This window comes from Rhinolophus hipposideros, assembly GCF_964194185.1.
Source record: "Rhinolophus hipposideros genome assembly, chromosome: 24".
NCBI classification, from domain to species: domain Eukaryota; kingdom Metazoa; phylum Chordata; class Mammalia; order Chiroptera; family Rhinolophidae; genus Rhinolophus; species Rhinolophus hipposideros.
The window spans coordinates 15741898-15753894 of record NC_138070.1 but is presented as its reverse complement, the minus strand read 5'-3'; the positions used below and the strand labels follow the sequence as shown (position 1 = coordinate 15753894).

At 51.6% G+C, this 11997-nt stretch overlaps 1 protein-coding gene across 1 annotated transcript in view; it reads right to left on the bottom strand.

The window, feature by feature from the left end:
* Positions 1-772: 772 nt before the first annotated feature.
* Positions 773-11997, bottom strand: part of MYO18B (myosin XVIIIB) — a 260653-nt gene continuing 249428 nt past the window's right edge. The window contains exons 43-44 of the mRNA XM_081037710.1: positions 3301-4546; positions 773-1100 (exon numbers count right to left, since the gene is read on the bottom strand). Of these exons, the coding sequence (XP_080893836.1) occupies positions 3313-4546 (1234 nt within the window). The 3' untranslated portion in view covers positions 773-1100; positions 3301-3312. The remainder of the gene's footprint in view (positions 1101-3300; positions 4547-11997) is intronic.

The window sequence follows — 11997 nt, the reverse complement described above, 5'->3', positions numbered from 1 at the left end:
GGGAAGCCACGTCAGGGCGTGGCCGTAAAGGCAGAGCCTCAGACATGAGCCTCAGGGAGCCTCTGAGTCCAAAGATCAGTGGTGCTACCAATTGCTGCAGGCTGACTGTGTGGCAGATGCCGTGCTGCGGGCTCCATGAGAGTTTGAGTCCCCACAAGAGGCTGGGGGGCTGGGACTAGTCCTAGACCCATTGCACAGATGAGTCAAGGAGGGCCCAGCGAGAAGTGAACTGATTGAAGTCTCACCGGGTGGGGATGGCCGCGTCTGGGGCATGAGCCCTTTTGCTATCTCAGGTAGCAGACACAGAGGAAGTAAGGTGTGCGTGGTGCTTACTGCACAGTGTCCTGGGCTAAGCAGGGCGCTGATGTGACACCAGGGCCCAGTGCAGAAGTCCTGGAGTCACCTTGCAGGGAGGAGGACCCCGGTGGGTCAGCACCCGCTGTAGCAGGCTGTATGGGGTTGAAGGATCTGAGAACAGGGGGACACATGTCCTCTTCTAGGATGTTAAACTGACTTTCAGTGACCTCCCTCAGGATTTCTGTTCCCTGCTGAACGATGTGGACAGAAAGCTTTGCTGTTATTATTTGGGTTTATGCTTTCTGGATGCATTGCTCATTCATCATTGAAAGAGATGATTATTTCAATTTGATATATCAGGGAAGACTTCCTGGAGGAGGTAACACTTGTGCGGAACCTGGCCAAACGAAGAGAAGGAACCAGGCCAGACATATGGAGAGAGAAACAGAATGCCACCTGAAAGTACACACAGTTTGGTTGTTTCCATTCCTCAGAATCCTTCTATTCTCAGCTCCTCTTTTCCTGTCCCCCCACCCCATCAATTCTCCAGAGTCCCAGGGAACAGGATCACAGAACAGAGAGAAGGCACGGATGCCAAGGAGCCAATACTTTATTCTGTGCAGACCAAGCACGCTGGGAGCCTCACACCCCGCGGGATAGGCCTCTGCTGGGCCCCTCTCGCCTCTTGTGGCCACGCTGGCTGTATCTGGCCTGAGGGCCCCTGGGAAGGCCAGGCCGGTCTCTCTCTCTGTCCAGACAGTTGTGAAATCAGGAAGTTTTCGAGGGCAGTGCATCTCAGGAGGCTGGAAACAAACACAGGTCAGAGCTGATAAATGGGGCACAGGAGGTGTGTCTTGATGAGGAGAAGGACTGTGTGGGGAGGCCCATATTTCCAGGTGGCATTCCTACAGAGATGCCACCTAGCGGCATGAACGTGTGTAGGTGGCAGAAGGGAGACAAGTGGGAGGGTTCCTGAAGGATCAAACTTTGCCAGAGCAGGGTAACCTGACATTTAGTGCAGCCCCGGGGTGCCAGGCTCTGTCCTGGGAAGCCCCTCTCATTCTCCTCCAACTCACACTGTTACTTGAACTGGTTGGTATTATTCTCTCCATTTTCCAGCTGAGAACACAGATGCTCAGCAAGGTCACATCTCTTGGCCAAGGTCTCATGGTCAGTTACAGGGAGAACTGCGCGTGTCTGGTTCCGAATCTCATCAGAGAGATGCCTCATGGGGAGCAGGGCTGCACTGTCTAGTTCAAGACTCCAGCATGGAAGTCAGGGCAGAGGCGAATTTTTAAGCAGGTTATCACTGGGAGCGTGGCTGGGAGAGGGGAAGGGGGCGTGAGTTTAAAAAGAAATGGCAGAGACCAGATGTTCTGTGGCGACTTCTGCTAAGCACTGCTCCCCTTATGGACAGGTGCCCTTTACTTGGTCTTTGGAACTGCATTCTGGGTCCCCGAGAGCATAATAATGTAAATGAATATCAGATCTCTCCGTGGTAATTGAGAGCAGAGAGAAGGCCATGTAAAGTCAAAGTAATTTGCTCTGAAACAGCCGAGCCCATCTCCACGGAAGGGGCGATGACTTTTGGATGCGCTGAGGGTACCTCTCGAAGTAGCAGGTGTCCAGAAATGGGGAGCGTGCACGGCTCATTTTGGTCCAGGACCCTGTTTGGGGGAGGGCTGTGGCCTGCGGCAAGGTGAGGGCTGAGTGCCCACCTACAGCCTGAGCCCAGAGCGGCTGTGAGTTCTAAGATTTGATAAGAGGGAAATTTATGTGGCCACGAGCTATCACTGGGCTGTGGGTTTGCACTGTGTCTGAACCTGGATGGAGGTTCTTATACCAGCTCCTGTGCTACCCAGAATGACATAAGGGGCTTTGGATTCCCGTCAGGAGCCATGACGTGGATGCTTGGTGCTCTGCCCCGAGCGTTGAAACATGCCCTTTGAGGGGCTGTCAGAGGCCAGCCCTGCCTTAGGGCAAAGAGCAATGACCTGGGTGGGAGTCAGGGTGGCTGGGTTGGTGGCAGATTCCCTGGGTGACCTTGATCTTGAGGTCGCCCTCATTTGTTCAGTCTGCGAGTTCCAACAGCCCCTTTGATACATGGTTCCAAGGTCTACCTTTTCAAAGATCCAGCTTCATCAGGGTGGTTCTGAGTTTACTCAGCAAGAGGCCTGGAATATGGACCCCAAGGATAAGCGTTAGAGAAAAGTGGTGATTCTGGAGTTTTCGAATCCCAGTTCTCTGCCTGGGTGATGTGGTACACGTGGCTTAATCTCGTTGATTCTTAGTTTGTCAACCTGTAAAATGGGACTAAATACTACTCACCACCTCGTGGGGTTATTATGGGTACCAAATGACTACCTGATACATACATTCAATAAATGTTAAGCTGTTTTTCCCCATGAACCCCTCTTCCTGCTTTTCTTGCAGAGAAGGCCCAGCATTAGGAAGGGGAGTAGGAGAGAAGGCAGAAGGGAGCGCCTCTTTTCCCACCGTGCTTCTCTGTGACCACTGTATTTGTCCCCTCCTTCCTCCCCCTGGGGCCTCAGTTTCTCTCTGGATATGTAATGCAAGAGTTGGACTTCACTATTCCCAAGGCCTGTTCGGCCCTAGCCTGACCCTAGCACCACGGCTCTCCCGTCTCTGCGTGGACGGAACGCCATCACGTCTCCTCCAGTCCAGGTGGCAGGGAGCGCTGCAAAGGATACAAGACAAGGGGTGGGGGTGGGGGCGACTTTCAAAGTCCAGTACCTTCTTTGGCACCGTCCACCAGGACCCTCTTGCTTTCCGATGTGTCTGCATTTTAAAGTGCAAAGGAACAAGTGGCACCTAGCAGAGCGTTTCTGATAAGCTGAAACCTCTCAACAAAACCCCTCGTCTCTAGAGAAATCAGTTACAGCATTAAAAACAGTAGGAACAACTGGTTCCCTTTAGGCTGCCAGGCCCAGGTGGACAATCTCGTTTTCTGGCCCCCAAATGATCCCAGCCTGTTACTTTTACCTGAGATGGTTCCTACTTCGGGAGATATTTCTTCATTATGCTCTCCACGTCTTCCTCTTTCCTCCCTGTCCCCTGCTCTCTGTTGTCGGAGGACGTTTGTTCACCACCGTCACCCTCCAGCCGTGGGAGTCTCGGTCGACTCTTGATGCTGTCGGCACTTTTGAAGGATACGATGGAGCTGGAGGAGGAAGATGAGTCGGAGAGGTGAGCGGGGTCCTCCTTGGACTCCGGGCTCTTTTTCAAAATGGTCTTGATCCCTGAGAGAAAGGTCCGGTCGGCTTCTTCTGTCTCAAAGTGGACACTCGAGTGCTGTGAATTGTCTTGCCCATCTTTGGCCACTCCGGCCAAGGACGTAGACGTCTCGGGCTTCCGGATGGCCGGGAGGAAGTCATCAAAATCCATGTTGGTCTTGCGTTCATAGTGGAGGCCTGAGATCTTGCATCTGAATGGATCGCTGCCCAGAGGTTCCCCCATTAGGTGGGCGAACTGGCGGTTTTGGAAGACCAGTGGCTCCTTCCCGAGGTCTGGACAGCCTGTGTCATCCAGGGAAGACTCCAGACAGCGTCTCCGTGGACGTAGTGGGGGCGACCAGAGTGTGTCTCCAGGTGTGGAGGGGGAGCTCGGTTTTCTCCCGGAGCCGGGCCCTGATTCTAAGAGGGACTCACAGGAACTGAACCGGGTCTTCAGCTTCTTGGGGAGCAGCGGGGTGCCCTCCACGCTCTCAGAAGAGATGCATTTCAGGCTGGTGGACCGCAGGAGACCAGCGGATGCCCCGGCAGTATCCTCAGTTTCCAGGGGTGACAGTGCCCCAAACCTCACTGCGAGGTGTCCCTCGTCACTGCCTGCCCTGGCCCTCCTCAGCGTGGACGCCCCGGTGGTCTGGTAGATGGGGAGAGTGGGCCAGTCCTCCAGGCCCAGCGCTGACCGCTGGCCTCTCTGCGCTCTCTTTCTCCGAAGCCCTTCCACAAACTCGGACAGGGCCGCCGAAGGACTCGGCAGCTTTTCCCTAGACACCGGGGATGTGTCTGTCCTCCGAGAAGATGGAGAAGACAGAGCTCCTAATCTCTCCGGGGGCTTTTTCTGGACATCACACTCTTCACTTTCTCCAAAATGGCAGTACTTTTGCCGGCGGAGGGAGAGGGTCGAAGGGGATTTATCTCCCGTGGTCTTGCTAGGGACATCCTGGGCTCGGCTCAGTGCTGACGCCCTTTGGGTCCCGTAGGCATCACCAACCTCCTCGTTCATCCTGTGCCGAGAAGAAAGATGCAGTCGGTGGAAAGCGTGCAGTTCATACAATTTGTGCAATTGGCGTGAGAGCCACAAAGCACAAGCACTAATATTATTTTTCTTTGGAAATGCCATTCTTACCACATTCTCAAATGAACCGTATGAATGTGCAAATTGACGCCATCTAAATGATTTCTTGTTGCTTTCCGCAATGCAATTTCTATCTATAATTAAACCTGGCTAAGTACGTTTGAGTCGATTAAAAACCACAGCTCGGACGAATGACTTAGATTTATGAGGCATCATCTCTGACATGATGGGACTTATCGTCGCAGAACCTACTGTGAAATAAGTCATTTGCTTCCTGAAGACTTGAGGGGACCTGCAGGAGGTTAGTTATCTATTCAGGGCCAAGCTCAGAGGACAGTCCCACCAGCAGGGCTTCTGAGAGTGAATGACCCAAATATGTGTCTCAGTGGGATGTTCCTTGACACCCTGGATTGTTTCCTGGGTGGGGGTGGAAATAAAAATGCCCCCCACACACACACACAAAAGGGAAAGATTTACATGAAATCCACACAAACCCAAGGCTATACACAAGAGGACAGACGGTTTCTATTTTGGGACTACACCAGGCTTGGCTTCCATGCAGTCATTTTGCAGCAGCTGAGCCAAAAACACTTTTTTTCCTAAAAGAAGGAGCCCAGCAGTGGGGCGAAATCATAGACTATAAAATAAAAGGTGTCACTTAAAGGCGAGAGACTGGAGTCCATCATCCATTCCTTTAAGAAATAAAATCTGTTTGTCCTTCCTCTAAGACAAATGACCATGTTTCCACCCACCAGCAAAGTAATAACTTATGAAAAAGCAAAACAAAACAGGTGCCGAATGTCAGAGTCTGGGCATGGCAGACCACGCCAGGAGCTGGACACTGAATAAGGCCGGGAATGACGGGGATGCAGGTTTCTAGTCATTATCCCACTCTCCATATCGTTGCTCTACCTGTAACAGGAGTCAGCCCTCCGCACATAAAGGGTGGTTGGGATTCTGGTACAAGACTTTGAGGGAGGTTTCTTGCTCAGCAAAGTTTGATGTGACTATTACCCCCCGCGACTTCCCTCCCCCCATGACAGTGGACAGGATAATGACTCAAAGGGCTTTTGAGTCTGGGAAGAAAACCAAGCCATTGGCCCCTGGTGGCCAATGAGGGGAGAGGAGGGTACAGAAGGGTAGGGGACCAGGGTCTTTTCCAGGGACATGGATAGGGACCTAGTCACTGCCTTCCTGAGCTCCTGAGGCCAGAGCTTCCACCATGCCATGCGCCTTTCTCTTCGGGGTTGACAGGAGCCTCCCCAGACCCAGGATGGAGGTGGGGGGAGGTTGCCACAGCAACGATGCTCTCTGTTAAAAGGTTCCATGAGTGACAGGCACAGGGCTGCGGGTGCTCATCTGCCTTTTCTTATTCCCAAGGTCAGCTGGGTGGAAGGTCAATGTCATGGTGGGGAGACACAGGATCAAGGTCGTGATGTAGACGAGCCACTTCCATCACCCATTCTCCTCACCATCCTTCGTCCTTCTCGTGCGGGCCCAGGCTCCCTACTCCCTTCCCAACTTCCTGCCCCAAGGTGTCTTCTTGCTCGCTCTGCTCCAGCCACACCAGTCCCTTAGGACAGGCCAAGCCCTTCCTGCTTCCAGGTTTTGCATTTGCTGTTCCCTATGTCTGAGCACCCCTTCCACCTCCTCCCACACCAGTCATTGTGCTGACCACATGGAGAAGTCATGGGAACGAAAGAGAAGCCATGGGCACACAGTGCCTGGTACCTAGCTCCTCAAATAATCATTAACGGTTATGATGAATAATCAATAATAATAATGAATGGCTACTAATCATTCATGATGAGAGTTAATGGCAATCACTATTACTCCTAAAAATCGCTGAGTCTCCTGAGCCTCACCCACCACTGGACTCAATGAAAGTTTCAGCTGAAGTTCCCAGAGGGATGAATAGAGCATGAATGGGCAGGTGACCTTGTATCTCCTCATTCCTGAGAGGGGTTGGCCCCCGTGTGCTAAAACAAAGGCCACACAATTTGCCTGGAGCAGCTGCCTCTTTTCCCATTTGTTGGCTGTCAGCTTCCTTCCATCTCTGTCACAGCTGGACACGGGCTGGGAAAGGAGCTGGAGTGCTCCTTTCTGGTCACCTGAAAGTATGTTTGTCAACATCATTGCTTTGGAATCGCTCCCCTAATCCATGGCAAGATGGCATTCTCATCCCTTTCTTTCCTTCTTTTTCTTTTTAAATAAACAGCTTGGAGCTACCAGGGGCAGCGGGCTGCCGCAGAGCTAACAGAAGTCATTTCCGTCCTGTCTTGGCCCTGAAGGGAGCCGGGTGTGATGAATGTGTCTTGGGTGTTCAGTCTCATCCATCGCCTGCCACGTGCGGATGGCGGCATCGAGGGCACCTGTCGCAGAATCTCCTGGGACTCTGCCATCCTGCTCACCCCAACTCCCACCTCCAGTGCTGGCTTTCGATGCCAGGATGGCATGAGGAAAGGGAGGGAAGAGAAGTTAGAGGAGGAGGAGGAGGAGTCGCCGAGCTCGAGACCATACTGTCAAGATCCTGCCGACTCCCATTTCTGCGCCCTCTGAATAGGGGCTCAGTACACGTTGTGGAATTGGATCAACTCGACCTTGGCAATCAAGTCCATGAGGAAGAAGTAGGTAGGATGAGAAAAGTGGCAGAAGGGCACAGAGAAGTGGGAAGGAGAGGAAGCAGGACATACAAGATCGAAGTTGAAAAGAGAACGGATGGGGGAAATGTGGGGGAAGCAAACCAAAGAGCCCAGTGGCGATGGAGGAGAAGAAGGGAGAGGGAAGGTGTAATTCAAAGGCAAGGGGGACAGTGGGGAGGGTTGCCCATGGGAGGCATCTGCCCTCCTCTTTGACCAAAAGGTGGGACAGGCTGGGAGCACACCAAGCCATCAGCAGCCCAGGAGTGGGGGCTGGAGGTCCCAGCTGTGAGTGACGCTGCCCAGAGGGCACAGCCTTGCTGAACCCAAGCCAGTGGGAGTCCAGAAAAAGCAGTACCTTCCACAAAGTGTGCAGGCCCAAATGTCCCCGCACAGCCACCAGGCCCCCTCCTGATTGTCACCAGATGGTGATCATGAGCTCTGCCCAGGGGTCCAAGGGCCTGATGTCTTAGGGGTGGGGTAGGCTGGGTCCCACCTTTCGAGAATTATCTGGTGCCTTCAGCTGGTAGGCTTGGAACAGAAGCAGTGTAGACTCCTGGGAGCTGGGAGAACAGGGTGTGGGGGTAGAGTGAGGGGAGAGCGAGGAAAGGTGGGGAAGGGCGGGGGAGGAAGAAAGAAAGAAAGAAAGAAAGAAGGATGTCTTGGCTGGGTTTACGATTCAGAAATCCACCCACATCTCTGGGACATCTCTCTCTATTCACGTCTGCATTACCACTCAAAGGAAGAAGCTCCTTGCGCCCACTCCTGTCTGTGTGGAGATCGCAGAATTTAATCTGAATTCAGACGCTTTCTTGCAGGCTTCAGGGTACGAGCCCCAGTTCTGCTGTGTAAGGCCCGACGATCCTCTCCATTTCTGTCCCACATCCTGCTGTCTTCATCCAGGGGGCTGGAAAGACTCATTTTATTTTCAGCTGTCTTCACTGGACGGCTTGGCGCAGATGGAACTCCCCTCCGTCCGCATCATGTGATGGCTGGCTGACGGATAATCAAGATGTCACTGCACTTGCCTCCCACAGCCTTGGCCAAGGGGAGGGATGATGGATAGAAGGCTCTCCAAGGTGCTGGGAGACAGGTGTGGAAAAATGCCAAGCGGGGCACTGTGATTCCCTAAGGCCAGACTCCAGAAAGATCTTGGGAGCTTCTGCTGCTTGCCCCTTAGTCTATCTGAAAAGCCTTCTAACGTATCTGCCATACCGGGCATCCCCGAGATCCAGCCATAAGGACGCCGGGCTGGTCCCTAATTGCGTGGAGGGTATAGCCAATGGTTGCCACACAGCTGTTCCTGGCTGAGCACCTACTGTGTGCCAGGAGCTGTGCTGGTGCCATAGACACAAGAGGGAATGAGCTGATTGCAGCGAGCCCATGGAGCAGATTGCCACATCCACTTATAACCTTTACGGCAGCCCTGGAGGTAGGGATATGACCTTGAGGCACAGTGAGGCAGGTGACCTCCAGCAGCACAGGTAGAGGTGACAAAGGCCGGTTCCCACCCCAGGTTGAGCTGCCCCCGCAGCCAGCAGTGCATTCTCTGTAAACTTCCTCTGAGCCTTGTGATGTGATTCAGGGTTAACGGTATTTCCTGTGTCACCTGGTCCAGGTAGCATTTGTCACTTGCAGCCTAATCTGCTTCCGCCACTCACTAGCCACGCGGCCTGGGGCCTCAGTTCGCTTAGCTATAAGCTACGCGGAAACCTGTCTTGCAATGCTGTGCAGATTTGAGCTCCAGGAGGGCAGGGGTGCCTGGACCCTGGTGCCGAGAATAGTGTCCTGGCACCTAGTAGGTACTCAAGAAACAAGTGTTGGAAAATGGGTGAGGTGCCAGTTTCCTGGCACTTAGTAGGTGCTCGGTAAATATGTGTTGAATAAATGACTCTCGAGCCCTCTGACACATAGTAGGTACTCAATAAGTATGTGTTGGATGAATGAAGCTCTGGTGTCTGCCACTTAAGAGGTATCCAATAAATGTTTATTAGGTGACTTGATGAACAAACGAATATACAGAGAGTGCCAAAAAATGTATACACATTTTAAGAAAGGAAAAAAAACTATTAAAATTGTAATGCTCAATATATACTGGTAACAAAAAATGAATACAAATCATGTGTATACATTTTTTGGCACCCCCGGTATATGAAAATATTCTAAGTTTTGGTGGCTTAAACTGATGAAGGTTTATTGGGTAAATCAACATATGAACATCCAGAAATACTGGAATGTCCACTCTTTCTAACCTGCGAGGCTAAGAAAATAGGCTTCAGAAGCAGAGAGGCCGGGATTCAAATCCTGCCTCTGTCCCTTCCTAGCCAGGTATCTGGTAGAGCCTGAACTTGCTGAGCTGTTAAGTGTGAGAACGATACTGCCTATCTCACAGCGTTCTGTGAAGAATTAGACATGACACATAGGAGTGAGGTCTAGTCAGTACCCAGGAGGGTTGCCCAGTTCACTTCTGCTAACCCCCAGCACTGCACATAAGGCAAAGCCTGGTGCAGTTAAACTTGCATATAGGACTTACTCATTTCAAAACAGTGCCGCTAAGAAATATATGTTTAAAAATCTGAATGCTTGTTTCACTGTTTTTCTTTAATAGCCTCTTCCATCAGGGCTAGAGAAGGCCCTAGAAAGAGGGCAGAGAAGCAATTCCTACGTATGATCCTGCTCTAAGCAGAACAGGAAAAGGATATCGACATGGTTCATCCTCAGAATGGGCCAATTGCTGAGACACGTGTCTCTTGCTTGGACCACACCCCTCCCCCTGCCGGGCTGTATTGTAAGCATGCCTCCATCTTTAGTGCCTATCACAGTAATAGAAGCTCTGTGACTCCTGAGTGAAGACTGAAAAACACATCTCTATGTATGTGCATGTATTTTATACACATCACCTCATCAGGATCAGACTCACCACCCCATCTTGCAGATGAGAAGACTGAGGTCCAAGGTCGCACTGCTGAGTGGCAGAGCTGGAATGTGAACCCAGGTCAGCCCGATCTGGAGCTGAGGACTTTTCCTTCCATGGCATCACACGCCCTCCAGGTAGCCAGCTGAGGGGAAACCTCCACCAGTGGAACTCACTTCTGCATGTGTAAGTTTTCCAAAATCCACTGACACATAATGAACAGCAAGAGTGAGGTCCAATTCAAGGAGATGCTGGCTTCACTGCCATTAGACATAATCACACGGCAAAAAAAGCCCGTAATTTCCAGGTTGGAGAGCCTGAGCAGAGCCAGGGCCAACTGTAGCTACAGGAAACGCGAAACAGACTTAATGACACCATGAATCATCCCCAAAGGCATGCTGTCACCCCCATTCTTCATCCACACCTGGAAATTAGAGAGGAGATTAAAAATGTATCGATGTTCTTTAATACTGGTGAGGCCTGGGATGGGAAACCAGATGTCTTTTCGAGATGGCCCGAAGGTTTTGTAACCGGGGCCAATATAACAATTGATGGTCTGGAATAAAAGTTGACCTAGTTTCCAAAGCTGTGCATGACACGCTAGGAAGTGTGAGACATTTATTAAGGCCCTCTAGGGTGCAAGTGAATTCTGAATGATCATACCTGCCGTCCACTGCGCCTTTAGGCTTTGCACACATTACTCAATTTTATCTTCACAACAGTCCTCTGAAGCAGATGCTGTGGTTATCGTCCCACGTCACACGTGGGGTTCAGAAAGGTCAGTCATTTGTCATGCGATAGCTGGGAGAACATGGATTTAAACCAAGGAGCCCACCACTGGGATCCCTGTTTCCTAACCGTTCTGCTCTACTGCCCCTTGTTGTCTCATTTTATAGATGAGGCAACTGAGGTTCGGAGAGGCGAACAGTCTTGCTGAGGAAGTAACAGAGTCAAGGCTTTCATCTCGGTCGGTCTAACCACACACAACATTAGGCTGAGCTCATAGAAAGAAGACGGGCTGCCTTCCCCTCCTGGACCCTAACCCTAACTCGAACCCCAACCCTGTAGGTGTGGAGACTGGATAAACCCAGGAAGAAGAATCGGCAGTGCCAAAAGTTACAGGTAAACTGTGACCCATAGACCGTAAGAGCAACAGGACATTGGCGAGAGAGTAGGTGCTGGAGCCTGCATGCACAGCCTTTCTGGAGGGGCCGGGGCTGAGTCAGGCTTTAGGAAGAAGGGTCCGATTTGGAGCATGGTGATGGGTCGAGGAAGACGTACCAAGCAGGAGGAGAAGATCCTGCCTACCAGTTATGGGCTTACTCAATCTCAAAACCCTTGACCAGTCAAGGCTGTTATCTAAATTTCACAGGCAGAGAAACCAAGACTTAGAAAGGCCACCCAGCTAAAAGGGGAGACTCAAAGCTAGGAGGAAGCCATGGGATGGGATACCCCAGGAAACATGCTCGACAGCAAGCGGAGGAAGTGGTGAAGTGAGCAGTGGACACTCCTCAGCCTGGTCACTCCTGGCCTGACGGTGTGAAGACTTGAGTCAGGAAACAGACTCTCTAAATGTCCTCTATTCCTTATACTATAGAGACAAGATTAGACAAGGTCTATTTTATGAGCCAAGATAACTCTCAAGCCTTGCTTGCTGTTCTCGCTGATTCCAAGTGGGTGTTGAGTCCCTGACACTTTTTAAACACCAATCCAGTGAACTACCCTCAGTGGACCCTCCCTGCGTGTCTTCTGTGGGTCATCAGAATTTGCCGTGGCCTCATCCACACATTCTTACTGACTATCAGGTACTAGGACAAGCAGTTGTTG